The 14,394-nt window shown below is 48.7% G+C and overlaps 1 protein-coding gene across 1 annotated transcript in view; it reads right to left on the bottom strand.

Annotated features, from left to right (window-relative positions):
• Positions 1-3,229: 3,229 nt before the first annotated feature.
• The window catches only part of LOC306982600 (uncharacterized protein), a gene marked incomplete at its 3' end in the record, with an annotated part of 48,482 nt that continues 37,317 nt past the window's right edge, over positions 3,230-14,394 (bottom strand). Inside the window, exons 4-5 of the mRNA XM_079583068.1 lie at positions 5,442-5,909; positions 3,230-3,524 (exon numbers count right to left, since the gene is read on the bottom strand). Of these exons, the coding sequence (XP_079439194.1) occupies positions 3,230-3,524; positions 5,442-5,909 (763 nt within the window). The remainder of the gene's footprint in view (positions 3,525-5,441; positions 5,910-14,394) is intronic.

Here is a 14,394-nt window from a genome sequence, read left to right as displayed (position 1 = left end):
TGTCTAAGGTTGTAAATAAGCCTTAACTTATCTGTGGTGTAGCTGCTGGAACCACGCGCTGTTGTTTTGGTGCGAGCGTGGGAGATGCATTCAGGGACCGCGGGAAAGGCTCTTCTTACTGTCCCTTTTTTCCCCACAAACGCGGGGAAAATCGTGACAAATATATAACAGTGGGGTTCTCCAGCGGGGGGGCAATAGGGGTGGCAGGGACTGGCTCCCAAACATCAGGAGGAACGACCGCAGGAGGAGGAAAAGGCGGCGTTTTGGCGGGTATACCGGCTTTCGCGAGTGTGACGTTTATTTTGAGCGACGAAAAACAATAAAATATATTTATTCTAACATGTCAAGAACACAATAATCTTCCAATTTAGAACTAAAATATTAAACTAACACAAATAAAACACACTTCAATTAAATATTTAGGTTGTTTTTTTTTGTAGCCTAATTTATTTTCCCAAGCCACTCAGAGCCGCAGTATAAGGATGAAAGAGCCGCATGCGGCTCCGGAGCCGCAGGTTGCCGACCCCTGATCTAGAGAGTTCATTAAGAGCCGAATGTTCAGATCCTTTCAGTTGATCAGTCCCGCCTCCTGCAGCTGTTCAGGAGAGTGTGTCCTCAGGTGGATGAGGTCTTTGTTACAGACTCTGTGAGGTCTTTGTTACAGACTCTGTGAGGCCTTTGTTACAGACTCTGTGAGGTCTTTGTTACAGACTCTGTGAGGTCTTTGTTACAGACTCTGTGAGGCCTTTGTTACAGACTCTGTGAGGTCTTTGTCACAGACTCTGTGAGGTCTTTGTTACAGACTCTGTGAGGTCTTTGTCACAGACTCTGTGAGGTCTTTGTCACAGACTCTGTGAGGTCTTTGTTACAGACTCTGTGAGGTCTTTGTTACAGACTCTGTGAGGCCTTTGTTACAGACTCTGTGAGGCCTTTGTTACAGACTATGTGAGGCCTTTGTTATAGACTCTGTGAGGCCTTTGTTACAGACTCTGTGAGGTCTTTGTTACAGACTCTGTGAGGCCTTTGTTACAGACTCTGTGAGGTCTTTGTTACAGACTCTGTGAGGTCTTTGTTACAGACTCTGTGAGGTCTTTGTTACAGACTCTGTGAGGTCTTTGTTACAGACTCTGTGAGGTCTTTGTTACAGACTCTGTGAGGCCTTTGTTACAGACTCTGTGAGGTCTTTGTTACAGACTCTGTGAGGTCTTTGTTACAGACTCTGTGAGGCCTTTGTTACAGACTCTGTGAGGTCTTTGTTACAGACTCTGTGAGGTCTTTGTTACAGACTCTGTGAGGTCTTTGTCACAGACTCTGTGAGGTCTTTGTCACAGACTCTGTGAGGTCTTTGTTACAGACTCTGTGAGGTCTTTGTTACAGACTCTGTGAGGTCTTTGTTACAGACTCTGTGAGGCCTTTGTTACAGACTCTGTGAGGTCTTTGTTACAGACTCTGTGAGGTCTTTGTCACAGACTCTGTGAGGTCTTTGTTACAGACTCTGTGAGGTCTTTGTTACAGACTCTGTGTTACAGACTCTGTGAGGTCTTTGTTACAGACTCTGTGTTACAGACTCTGTGAGGCCTTTGTTACAGACTCTGTGAGGTCTTTGTCACAGACTCTGTGAGGTCTTTGTTACAGACTCTGTGTTACAGACTCTGTGAGGTCTTTGTTACAGACTCTGTGAGGCCTTTGTTACAGACTCTGTGAGGTCTTTGTTACAGACTCTGTGAGGTCTTTGTTACAGACTCTGAGGTCTTTGTCACAGACTCTGTGAGGTCTTTGTTACAGACTCTGAGGTCTTTGTTACAGACTCTGTGAGGTCTTTGTTACAGACTCTGTGAGGTCTTTGTTACAGACTCTGAGGTCTTTGTTACAGACTCTGTGAGGTCTTTGTCACAGACTCTGTGAGGTCTTTGTTACAGACTCTGTGAGGTCTTTGTTACAGACTCTGTGAGGTCTTTGTTACAGACTCTGTGAGGTCTTTGTTACAGACTCTGAGGTCTTTGTTACAGACTCTGAGGTCTTTGTTACAGACTCTGTGAGGTCTTTGTTACAGACTCTGTGAGGTCTTTGTTACAGACTCTGTGAGGTCTTTGTTACAGACTCTGAGGTCTTTGTTACAGACTCTGAGGTCTTTGTTACAGACTCTGTGAGGTCTTTGTTACAGACTCTGTGAGGTCTTTGTTACAGACTCTGTGAGGCCTTTGTTACAGACTCTGTGAGGTCTTTGTTACAGACTCTGTGAGGCCTTTGTTACAGACTCTGTGAGGTCTTTGTTACAGACTCTGTGAGGCCTTTGTTACAGACTCTGTGAGGTCTTTGTTACAGACTCTGTGAGGTCTTTGTTACAGACTCTGTGAGGTCTTTGTTACAGACTCTGTGAGGTCTTTGTTACAGACTCTGTGAGGTCTTTGTCACAGACTCTGTGAGGTCTTTGTCACAGACTCTGTGAGGTCTTTGTTACAGACTCTGTGAGGTCTTTGTTACAGACTCTGTGAGGTCTTTGTCACAGACTCTGTGAGGTCTTTGTTACAGACTCTGTGAGGTCTTTGTTACAGACTCTGTGAGGTCTTTGTTACAGACTCTGTGAGGTCTTTGTTACAGACTCTGTGTTACAGACTCTGTGAGGTCTTTGTTACAGACTCTGTGAGGTCTTTGTCACAGACTCTGTGAGGCCTTTGTTACAGACTCTGTGAGGTCTTTGTTACAGACTCTGTGAGGTCTTTGTTACAGACTCTGTGAGGTCTTTGTTACAGACTCTGTGAGGTCTTTGTCACAGACTCTGTGAGGTCTTTGTTACAGACTCTGTGTTACAGACTCTGTGAGGTCTTTGTTACAGACTCTGTGAGGTCTTTGTTACAGACTCTGAGGTCTTTGTTACAGACTCTGTGAGGTCTTTGTCACAGACTCTGTGAGGTCTTTGTTACAGACTCTGAGGCCTTTGTTACAGACTCTGTGAGGTCTTTGTTACAGACTCTGTGAGGTCTTTGTTACAGACTCTGAGGCCTTTGTTACAGACTCTGTGAGGTCTTTGTTACAGACTCTGTGAGGTCTTTGTTACAGACTCTGTGAGGTCTTTGTTACAGACTCTGTGAGGTCTTTGTTACAGACTCTGTGAGGTCTTTGTTACAGACTCTGTGAGGTCTTTGTTACAGACTCTGTGTTACAGACTCTGTGAGGCCTTTGTTACAGACTCTGTGAGGTCTTTGTTACAGACTCTGTGAGGTCTTTGTTACAGACTCTGTGAGGTCTTTGTTACAGACTCTGTGAGGTCTCTCAGGTGAGCTTCAGGGTGTGTCCTCAGGTGGATGCTCAGGTTGTGTTTCTGGATGAAGCCCTTGTTGCAGACTGAGCAGCTGTAGGGTCTCTCTCCGGTGTGCGTCAGCGTGTGTCGCTCCAGGTTCGACCTCTGTCCAAAGGTTTTGTGGCAGTAGGGACAGCTGAAAGGCCTCTCTCCGGCGTGTGTGATCTTCATGTGTCGGACCAGGTTGACCTTCTCGCTGAAGTCCTTCTGGCAGACGGAGCACCTGAAAGAACAGACGTCAAGAGGAACCCGTTTCAATGGTTTGTACCTGTAGGGCCGGTCCTCCTCGTCTCTGAGTCTCAGTAATGGTTCGTACCTGTAAGGCCGGTCCTCTTCGTCTCTGAGTCTCAGTAATGGTTCGTACCTGTAAGGCCGGTCCTCCTCGTCTCTGAGTCTCAGTAATGGTTCGTACCTGTAGGGCCGGTGCTCTTCGTCTCTGAGTCTCAGTAATGGTTCGTACCTGTAAGGCCGGTCCTCTTCGTCTCTGAGTCTCAGTAATGGTTTGTACCTGTAGGGCCGGTCCTCTTCGTCTCTGAGTCTCAGTAATGGTTCGTACCTGTAGGGCCGGTCCTCTTCGTCTCTGAGTCTCAGTAATGGTTTGTACCTGTAGGGCCGGTCCTCTTCGTCTCTGAGTCTCAGTAATGGTTCGTACCTGTAGGGCCGGTCCTCTTCGTCTCAGTAATGGTTTGTACCTGTAGGGCTGGTCCTCTTCGTCTCTGAGTCTCAGTAATGGTTCGTACCTGTAGGGCCGGTCCTCTTCGTCTCTGAGTCTCAGTAATGGTTCGTACCTGTAGGGCTGGTCCTCTTCGTCTCTGAGTCTCAGTAATGGTTTGTACCTGTAGGGCCGGTCCTCTTCGTCTCTGAGTCTCAGTAATGGTTCGTACCTGTAGGGCCGGTCCTCTTCGTCTCTGAGTCTCAGTAATGGTTCGTACCTGTAAGGCCGGTCCTCTTCGTCTCTGAGTCTCAGTAATGGTTCGTACCTGTAAGGCCGGTCCTCTTCGTCTCTGAGTCTCAGTAATGGTTCGTACCTGTAAGGCCGGTCCTCCTCGTCTCTGAGTCTCAGTAATGGTTTGTACCTGTAAGGCCGGTCCTCTTCGTCTCTGAGTCTCAGTAATGGTTCGTACCTGTAGGGCCGGTCCTCTTCGTCTCTGAGTCTCAGTAATGGTTCGTACCTGTAGGGCCGGTCCTCTTCGTCTCTGAGTCTCAGTAATGGTTCGTACCTGTAGGGCCGGTCCTCCTCGTCTCTGAGTCTCAGTAATGGTTCGTACCTGTAGGGCCGGTCCTCTTCGTCTCTGAGTCACAGTAATGGTTCGTACCTGTAGGGCCGGTCCTCCTCGTCTCTGAGTCTCAGTAATGGTTTGTACCTGTAGGGCCGGTCCTCTTCGTCTCTGAGTCACAGTAATGGTTCGTACCTGTAGGGCCGGTCCTCTTCGTCTCTGAGTCTCAGTAATGGTTCGTACCTGTAAGGCCGGTCCTCCTCGTCTCTGAGTGAGTCTCAGTAATGGTTTGTACCTGTAAGGCCGGTCCTCTTCGTCTCTGAGTGAGTCTCAGTAATGGTTCGTACCTGTAAGGCCGGTCCTCTTCGTCTCTGAGTATCAGTAATGGTTCGTACCTGTAGGGCCGGTCCTCTTCGTCTCTGAGTCTCAGTAATGGTTTGTACCTGTAAGGCCGGTCCTCTTCGTCTCTGAGTCTCAGTAATGGTTTGTACCTGTAAGGCCGGTCCTCTTCGTCTCTGAGTCTCAGTAATGGTTCGTACCTGTAGGGCCGGTCCTCTTCGTCTCTGAGTCTCAGTAATGGTTTGTACCTGTAGGGCCGGTCCTCTTCGTCTCTGAGTCTCAGTAATGGTTTGTACCTGTAAGGCCGGTCCTCTTCGTCTCAGAGTCTCAGTAATGGTTCGTACCTGTAGGGCCGGTCCTCTTCGTCTCTGAGTCTCAGTAATAGTTCGTACCTGTAAGGCCGGTCCTCTTCGTCTCTGAGTCTCAGTAATGGTTCGTACCTGTAGGGCCGGTCCTCTTCGTCTCTGAGTCTCAGTAATGGTTTGTACCTGTAAGGCCGGTCCTCCTCGTCTCTGAGTCTCAGTAATGGTTCGTACCTGTAGGGCCGGTCCTCCTCGTCTCTGAGTCTCAGTAATGGTTTGTACCTGTAGGGCCGGTCCTCTTCGTCTCTGAGTCTCTCCGGCTCCGTGTCCGAGTGAGTCTTCTTGTGCCGCTTCATGTTCTCGTTGCTCTTGAAGCCTTTCCCACAGACTGAGCAGCCGAAGGGTTTGTCTCCGGAGTGTGTGCGCATGTGTGCCCTTAAACCCTTGGGCAGAGTGAAGCCTTTGCTGCAGACTGCGCAGACGCAGCTGCGGTCGCGCGAGTGCGTGCGCAGGTGCTCGTCCAGGCAGAACTTCCTGGTGAAGGTTTTGTGGCAGAGCGAGCAGCTGAAAGGCTTCTCCCCCGTATGCACACGCACATGTGTCTGCAGCTGGTGCACACGTCTGAAGTGTCTCTGACAGATGGGACAGCTGTAAGGTTTCTCTCCTGAGTGGATCAGCAGGTGGTTCTGCAGGTGGTCCGTGCGCAGGAAGAGTTTACTGCAGGTCGGACACTTGTGCCTCTTCGTCGGGCTGAAACAGAACAATCACCGTTATTTAAACCATTATTTCACCTCTTACCGTTCACTTAACCCAGCTCGTGTCGGCTTTACCCAAATCTAAAAGCTTCTGGAGAAAAGGGTCAAAGCAGTCACAAAAAGACGACAGAAAAGACGACCAGTTTATCTTTCATTGAGGCGTTTCCCCCGGCTCACATTAACTCCAGTCCGGGTCCGGTCCTGATCCAGTCCGGGTTTGCCCCACATTTGGAGCAGGCACTCACCCGCCCTGGCCCCGCCCACACAAGTCATCCCCCCTCTCTCTCTCCCTCAGCGCTGGGCAGGAGAGAGCGAGGAAGAGCAGAGGAAACGTGAAGTCACACAGTCGCACAAAAGAGACATGAGCTGCACAAAAGCGTCCTCTGGATCACGGAGGCCGAACCGTACCTAAACCGGATTTAATGTGAGCCGGGCGTCACTGTGACTCCAGTCCAGAAGCCTCTTGGTGTTGGTCTAACCTCTTGGTGTTGGTCTAACCTCTTGGTGTTGGTCTCTAACCTCTTGGTGTTGGTCTAACCTCTTGGTGTTGGTCTCTAACCTCTTGGTGTTGGTCTCTAACCTCTTGGTGTTGGTCTCTAACCTCTTGGTGTTGGTCTCTAACCTCTTGGTGTTGGTCTAACCTCTTGGTGTTGGTCTAACCTCTTGGCGTTGGTCTCTAACCTCTTGGTGTTGGTCTCTAACCTCTTGGTGTTGGTCTCTAACCTCTTAGTGTTGGTCTCTAACCTCTTAGTGTTGGTCTCTAACCTCTTAGTGTTGGTCTCTAACCTCTTGGTGTTGGTCTAACCTCTTGGTGTTGGTCTCTAACCTCTTGGTGTTGGTCTAACCTCTTGGTGTTGGTCTCTAACCTCTTGGTGTTGGTCTAACCTCTTGGTGTTGGTCTAACCTCTTGGTGTTGGTCTAACCTCTTGGTGTTGGTCTCTAACCTCTTGGTGTTGGTCTAACCTCTTGGTGTTGGTCTAACCTCTTGGTGTTGGTCTAACCTCTTGGTGTTGGTCTCTAACCTCTTGGTGTTGGTCTCTAACCTCTTGGTGTTGGTCTAACCTCTTGGTGTTGGTCTAACCTCTTGGTGTTGGTCTAACCTCTTGGTGTTGGTCTAACCTCTTGGTGTTGGTCTCTAACCTCTTGGTGTTGGTCTAACCTCTTGGTGTTGGTCTCTAACCTCTTGGTGTTGGTCTAACCTCTTGGTGTTGGTCTAACCTCTTGGTGTTGGTCTAACCTCTTGGCGTTGGTCTAACCTCTTGGTGTTGGTCTCTAACCTCTTGGTGTTGGTCTGACCTCTTGGTGTTGGTCTCTAACCTCTTGGTGTTGGTCTGACCTCTTGGTGTTGGTCTAACCTCTTGGTGTTAGTCTCTAACCTCTTGGTGTTGGTCTCTAACCTCTTGGTGTTGGTCTAACCTCTTGGTGTTGGTCTCTAACCTCTTGGTGTTGGTCTCTAACCTCTTGGCGTTGGTCTCTAACCTCTTGGCGTTGGTCTCTAACCTCTTGGTGTTGGTCTCTAACCTCTTGGCGTTGGTCTCTAACCTCTTGGTGTTGGTCTAACCTCTTGGTGTTGGTCTCTAACCTCTTGGTGTTGGTCTAACCTCTTGGTGTTGGTCTCTAACCTCTTGGTGTTGGTCTAACCTCTTGGTGTTGGTCTAACCTCTTGGTGTTGGTCTAACCTCTTGGTGTTGGTCTCTAACCTCTTGGTGTTGGTCTAACCTCTTGGTGTTGGTCTCTATCCTCTTGGCGTTGGTCTCTATCCTCTTGGTGTTGGTCTAACCTCTTGGTGTTGGTCTAACCTCTTGGTGTTGGTCTAACCTCTTGGTGTTGGTCTCTAACCTCTTGGTGTTGGTCTAACCTCTTGGTGTTGGTCTCCAACCTCTTGGCGTTGGTCTCTAACCTCTTGGCGTTGGTCTCTAACCTCTTGGTGTTGGTCTAACCTCTTGGTGTTGGTCTCTAACCTCTTGGTGTTGGTCTCTAACCTCTTGGTGTTGGTCTCTAACCTCTTGGTGTTGGTCTAACCTCTTGGTGTTGGTCTCTAACCTCTTGGTGTTGGTCTCTAACCTCTTGGTGTTGGTCTAACCTCTTGGTGTTGGTCTCTAACCTCTTGGTGTTGGTCTCTAACCTCTTGGTGTTGGTCTAACCTCTTGGTGTTGGTCTCTAACCTCTTGGTGTTGGTCTCTAACCTCTTGGCGTTGGTCTCTAACCTCTTGGTGTTGGTCTCTAACCTCTTGGCGTTGGTCTAACCTCTTGGTCTCTGGTCTCTAACCTCTTGGTGTTGGTCTAACCTCTTGGCGTTAGTCTCTAACCTCTTGGTCTCTGGTCTCTAACCTCTTGGTGTTGGTCTAACCTCTTGGTCTCTGGTCTCTAACCTCTTGGTGTTGGTCTAACCTCTTGGTGTTGGTCTAACCTCTTGGTCTCTGGTCTCTAACCTCTTGGTGTTGGTCTAACCTCTTGGTGTTGGTCTAACCTCTTGGTCTCTGGTCTCTAACCTCTTGGTGTTGGTCTCTAACCTCTTGGTGTTGGTCTAACCTCTTGGTGTTGGTCTAACCTCTTGCTGTTGGTCTAACCTCTTGGTGTTGGTCTAACCTCTTGGTGTTGGTCTAACCTCTTGGTCTCTGGTCTCTAACCTCTTGGTGTTGGTCTCTAACCTCTTGGTGTTGGTCTAACCTCTTGGTGTTGGTCTAACCTCTTGGTGTTGGTCTAACCTCTTGGCGTTGGTCTAACCTCTTGGTGTTGGTCTCTAACCTCTTGGTCTCTGGTCTCTAACCTCTTGGTGTTGGTCTCTAACCTCTTGGTGTTGGTCTCTAACCTCTTGGTGTTGGTCTAACCTCTTGGCGTTGGTCTAACCTCTTGGTGTTGGTCTAACCTCTTGGTGTTGGTCTAACCTCTTGGTGTTGGTCTAACCTCTTGGTGTTGGTCTCTAACCTCTTGGTGTTGGTCTAACCTCTTGGTGTTGGTCTCTAACCTCTTGGTGTTGGTCTCTAACCTCTTAGTGTTGGTCTAACCTCTTGGTGTTGGTCTCTAACCTCTTGGTGTTGGTCTAACCTCTTGGTGTTGGTCTCTAACCTCTTGGTGTTGGTCTCTAACCTCTTGGTGTTGGTCTAACCTCTTGGTGTTGGTCTAACCTCTTGGTGTTGGTCTCTAACCTCTTGGTCTCTGGTCTCTAACCTCTGGGTGTTGGTCTCTAACCTCTTGGTGTTGGTCTCTAACCTCTTGGTGTTGGTCTAACCTCTTGGTGTTGGTCTAAACTCTTGGTGTTGGTCTAACCTCTTGGCGTTGGTCTAACCTCTTGGTGCTGGTCTCTAACCTCTTGGTGTTGGTCTAACCTCTTGGTGCTGGTCTAACCTCTTGGTGTTGGTCTAACCTCTTGGTGTTGGTCTCTAACCTCTTGGTCTCTGGTCTCTAACCTCTTGGTGTTGGTCTCTAACCTCTTGGTGTTGGTCTAACCTCTTGGTGTTGGTCTAACCTCTTGGTGTTGGTCTAACCTCTTGGTGTTGGTCTAACCTCTTGGTGTTGGTCTAACCTCTTGGTGTTGGTCTAACCTCTTGGTGTTGGTCTAACCTCTTGGCGTTGGTCTAACCTCTTGGTGTTGGTCTCTAACCTCTTGGTCTCTGGTCTCTAACCTCTTGGTGTTGGTCTCTAACCTCTTGGTGTTGGTCTCTAACCTCTTGGTGTTGGTCTAACCTCTTGGCGTTGGTCTAACCTCTTGGTGTTGGTCTAACCTCTTGGTGTTGGTCTAACCTCTTGGTGTTGGTCTAACCTCTTGGTGTTGGTCTCTAACCTCTTGGTGTTGGTCTAACCTCTTGGTGTTGGTCTCTAACCTCTTGGTGTTGGTCTCTAACCTCTTAGTGTTGGTCTAACCTCTTGGTGTTGGTCTCTAACCTCTTGGTGTTGGTCTAACCTCTTGGTGTTGGTCTCTAACCTCTTGGTGTTGGTCTCTAACCTCTTGGTGTTGGTCTAACCTCTTGGTGTTGGTCTAACCTCTTGGTGTTGGTCTCTAACCTCTTGGTCTCTGGTCTCTAACCTCTGGGTGTTGGTCTCTAACCTCTTGGTGTTGGTCTCTAACCTCTTGGTGTTGGTCTAACCTCTTGGTGTTGGTCTAAACTCTTGGTGTTGGTCTAACCTCTTGGCGTTGGTCTAACCTCTTGGTGCTGGTCTCTAACCTCTTGGTGTTGGTCTAACCTCTTGGTGCTGGTCTAACCTCTTGGTGTTGGTCTAACCTCTTGGTGTTGGTCTCTAACCTCTTGGTCTCTGGTCTCTAACCTCTTGGTGTTGGTCTCTAACCTCTTGGTGTTGGTCTAACCTCTTGGTGTTGGTCTAACCTCTTGGTGTTGGTCTAACCTCTTGGTGTTGGTCTAACCTCTTGGTGTTGGTCTCTAACCTCTTGGTCTCTGGTCTCTAACCTCTTGGTGTTGGTCTAACCTCTTGGTGCTGGTCTAACCTCTTGGTCTCTGGTCTCTAACCTCTTGGCGTTGGTCTCTAACCTCTTGGTGTTGGTCTAACCTCTTGGTGTTGGTCTAACCTCTTGGTGTTGGTCTCTAACCTCTTGGTCTCTGGTCTCTAACCTCTTGGCGTTGGTCTCTTACCTCTTGGTGTTGGTCTAACCTCTTGGTGTTCGTCTCTGACCTCTTGGTGTTGGTCTCTAACCTCTTGGTGTTGGTCTAACCTCTTGGTGTTGGTCTCTAACCTCTTGGTGTTGGGCTAACCTCTTGGTGTTGGTCTAACCTCTTGGTGTTGGTCTAACCTCTTGGTGTTGGTCTAACCTCTTGGTGTTGGTCTAACCTCTTGGTGTTGGTCTAACCTCTTGGTGTTGGTCTCTAACCTCTTGGTGTTGGTCTCTAACCTCTTGGTGTTGGTCTAACCTCTTGGTGTTGGTCTAACCTCTTGGTGTTGGTCTCTAACCTCTTGGTGTTGGTCTAACCTCTTGGTGTTGGTCTCTAACCTCTTGGTGTTGGTCTCTAACCTCTTGGTGTTGGTCTAACCTCTTGGTGTTGGTCTCTAACCTCTTGGTGTTGGTCTAACCTCCTGGTGTTGGTCTCTAACCTCTTGGTGTTGGTCTCTAACCTCTTGGTGTTGGTCTAACCTCTTGGTGTTGGTCTCTAACCTCTTGGTGTTGGTCTCTAACCTCTTGGTGTTGGTCTCTAACCTCTTGGTTTTGGTCTAACCTCTTGGTTTTGGTCTAACCTCTTGGTGTTGGTCTAACCTCTTGGTTTTGGTCTAACCTCTTGGTGTTGGTCTAACCTCTTGGTGTTGGTCTAACCTCTTGGTGTTGGTCTAACCTCTTGGTGTTGGTCTAACCTCTTGGTGTTGGTCTCTAACCTCTTGGTGTTGGTCTCTAACCTCTTGGTGTTGGTCTCTAACCTCTTGGTGTTGGTCTAACCTCTTGGTGTTGGTCTAACCTCTTGGTGTTGGTCTAACCTCTTGGTGTTGGTCTAACCTCTTGGTGTTGGTCTAACCTCTTGGCGTTGGTCTAACCTCTTGGTGTTGGTCTAACCTCTTGGTGTTGGTCTCTAACCTCTTGGTGTTGGTCTAACCTCTTGGTGTTGGTCTCTGACCTCTTGGTGTTGGTCTCTAACCTCTTGGTGTTGGTCTCTAACCTCTGGGTGTTGGTCTCTAACCTCTGGGTGTTGGTCTAACCTCTTGGCGTTGGTCTAACCTCTTGGTGTTGGTCTCTAACCTCTTGGTGTTGGTCTCTAACCTCTTGGTGTTGGTCTAACCTCTTGGCGTTGGTCTCTAACCTCTTGGTGTTGGTCTCTAACCTCTTGGTCTCTGGTCTCTAACCTCTTGGTGTTGGTCTCTAACCTCTGGGTGTTGGTCTAACCTCTTGGCGTTGGTCTAACCTCTGGGTGTTGGTCTAACCTCTTGGTGTTGGTCTCTAACCTCTTGGTGTTGGTCTAACCTCTTGGTGTTGGTCTCTAACCTCTTGGTGTTGGTCTAACCTCTTGGTGTTGGTCTAACCTCTTGGTGTTGGTCTCTAACCTCTTGGCGTTGGTCTCTAACCTCTTGGTGTTGGTCTAACCTCTTGGCGTTGGTCTCTAACCTCTTGGTGTTGGTCTCTGACCTCTTGGTGTTGGTCTAACCTCTTGGTGTTGGTCTAACCTCTTGGTGTTGGTCTAACCTCTTGGTGTTGGTCTAACCTCTTGGCGTTGGTCTAACCTCTTGGTGTTAGTCTAACCTCTTGGTGTTGGTCTCTAACCTCTTGGTGTTGGTCTAACCTCTTGGTGTTGGTCTAACCTCTTGGTGTTGGTCTAACCTCTTGGCGTTGGTCTAACCTCTTGGTGTTGGTCTAACCTCTTGGTGTTGGTCTCTAACCTCTTGGTGTTGGTCTGACCTCTTGGTGTTGGTCTAACCTCTTGGTGTTGGTCTCTAACCTCTTGGTGTTGGTCTAACCTCTTGGTGTTGGTCTAACCTCTTGGTGTTGGTCTAACCTCTTGGTGTTGGTCTAACCTCTTGGTGTTGGTCTCTAACCTCTTGGTGTTGGTCTAACCTCTTGGTGTTGGTCTCTAACCTCTTGGTGTTGGTCTGACCTCTTGGTGTTGGTCTAACCTCTTGGTGTTGGTCTCTAACCTCTTGGTGTTGGTCTGACCTCTTGGTGTTGGTCTAACCTCTTGGTGTTGGTCTCTAACCTCTTGGTGTTGGTCTCTAACCTCTTGGTGTTGGTCTAACCTCTTGGTGTTGGTCTAACCTCTTGGTGTTGGTCTGACCTCTTGGTGTTGGTCTAACCTCTTGGCGTTGGTCTCTAACCTCTTGGTGTTGGTCTCTAACCTCTTGGCGTTGGTCTAACCTCTTGGTGTTGGTCTCTAACCTCTTGGTGTTGGTCTCTAACCTCTTGGTGTTGGTCTGACCTCTTGGTGTTGGTCTAACCTCTTGGCGTTGGTCTCTAACCTCTTGGTGTTGGTCTCTAACCTCTTGGCGTTGGTCTAACCTCTTGGTGTTGGTCTCTAACCTCTTGGCGTTGGTCTCTAACCTCTTGGTGTTGGTCTCTAACCTCTTGGTGTTGGTCTAACCTCTTGGTGTTGGTCTAACCTCTTGGTGTTGGTCTAACCTCTTGGTGTTGGTCTAACCTCTTGGTGTTGGTCTAACCTCTTGGCGTTGGTCTAACCTCTTGGTGTTGGTCTCTAACCTCTTGGTGTTGGTCTAACCTCTTGGTGTTGGTCTAACCTCTTGGTGTTGGTCTAACCTCTTGGTGTTGGTCTAACCTCTTGGTGTTGGTCTCTAACCTCTTGGTGTTGGTCTAACCTCTTGGTGTTGGTCTAACCTCTTGGTGTTGGTCTAACCTCTTGGTGTTGGTCTAACCTCTTGGTGTTGGTCTCTAACCTCTTGGTGTTGGTCTCTAACCTCTTGGTGTTGGTCTCTAACCTCTTGGTGTTGGTCTCTAACCTCTTGGTGTTGGTCTCTAACCTCTTGGTGTTGGTCTAACCTCTTGGTGTTGGTCTAACCTCTTGGTGTTGGTCTAACCTCTTGGTGTTGGTCTAACCTCTTGGTGTTGGTCTAACCTCTTGGTGTTGGTCTGACCTCTTGGCGTTGGTCTCTAACCTCTTGGCGTTGGTCTAACCTCTTGGCGTTGGTCTCTAACCTCTTGGCGTTGGTCTAACCTCTTGGCGTTGGTCTCTAACCTCTTGGCGTTGGTCTAACCTCTTGGTGTTGGTCTAACCTCTTGGTGTTGGTCTAACCTCTTGGTGTTGGTCTAACCTCTTGGTGTTGGTCTCTAACCTCTTGGTGTTGGTCTCTAACCTCTTGGTGTTGGTCTAACCTCTTGGTGTTGGTCTCTAACCTCTTGGTGTTGGTCTCTAACCTCTTTGTGTTGGTCTAACCTCTTGGTGTTGGTCTAACCTCTTGGTGTTGGTCTAACCTCTTGGTGTTGGTCTAACCTCTTGGTGTTGGTCTAACCTCTTGGTGTTGGTCTAACCTCTTGGTGTTGGTCTAACCTCTTGGCGTTGGTCTCTAACCTCTTGGTGTTGGTCTAACCTCTTGGTGTTGGTTTCTAACCTCTTGGTGTTGGTCTAACCTCTTGGTGTTAGTCTCTAACCTCTTGGTGTTGGTCTCTAACCTCTTGGCGTTGGTCTCTAACCTCTTGGTGTTGGTCTAACCTCTTGGTGTTGGTCTAACCTCTTGGTGTTGGTCTCTAACCTCTTGGTGTTGGTCTCTAACCTCTTGGCGTTGGTCTCTGACCTCTTGGTCTCTGGTCTCTAACCTCTTGGTGTTGGTCTCTAACCTCTTGGTGTTGGTCTCTAACCTCTTGGTGTTGGTCTAACCTCTTGGTGTTGGTCTAACCTCTTGGTGTTGGTCTCTAACCTCTTGGTGTTGGTCTCTAACCTCTTGGTGTTGGTCTCTAACCTCTTGGTGTTGGTCTCTAACCTCTTGGTGTTGGTCTAACCTCTTGGTGTTGGTCTAACCTCTTGGTGTTGGTCTAACCTCTTGGTGTTGGTCTAACCTCTTGGTGTTGGTCTAACCTCTTGGTGTTGGTCTAACCTCTT

Source organism: Gobius niger (genome assembly GCF_951799975.1).
Source record: "Gobius niger genome assembly, contig: SCAFFOLD_31, whole genome shotgun sequence".
Taxonomy (NCBI): Eukaryota; Metazoa; Chordata; class Actinopteri; order Gobiiformes; family Gobiidae; genus Gobius; species Gobius niger.
Note: the sequence above shows the minus strand (reverse complement) of the source record. Positions and strands in the feature narration are given on the sequence as shown.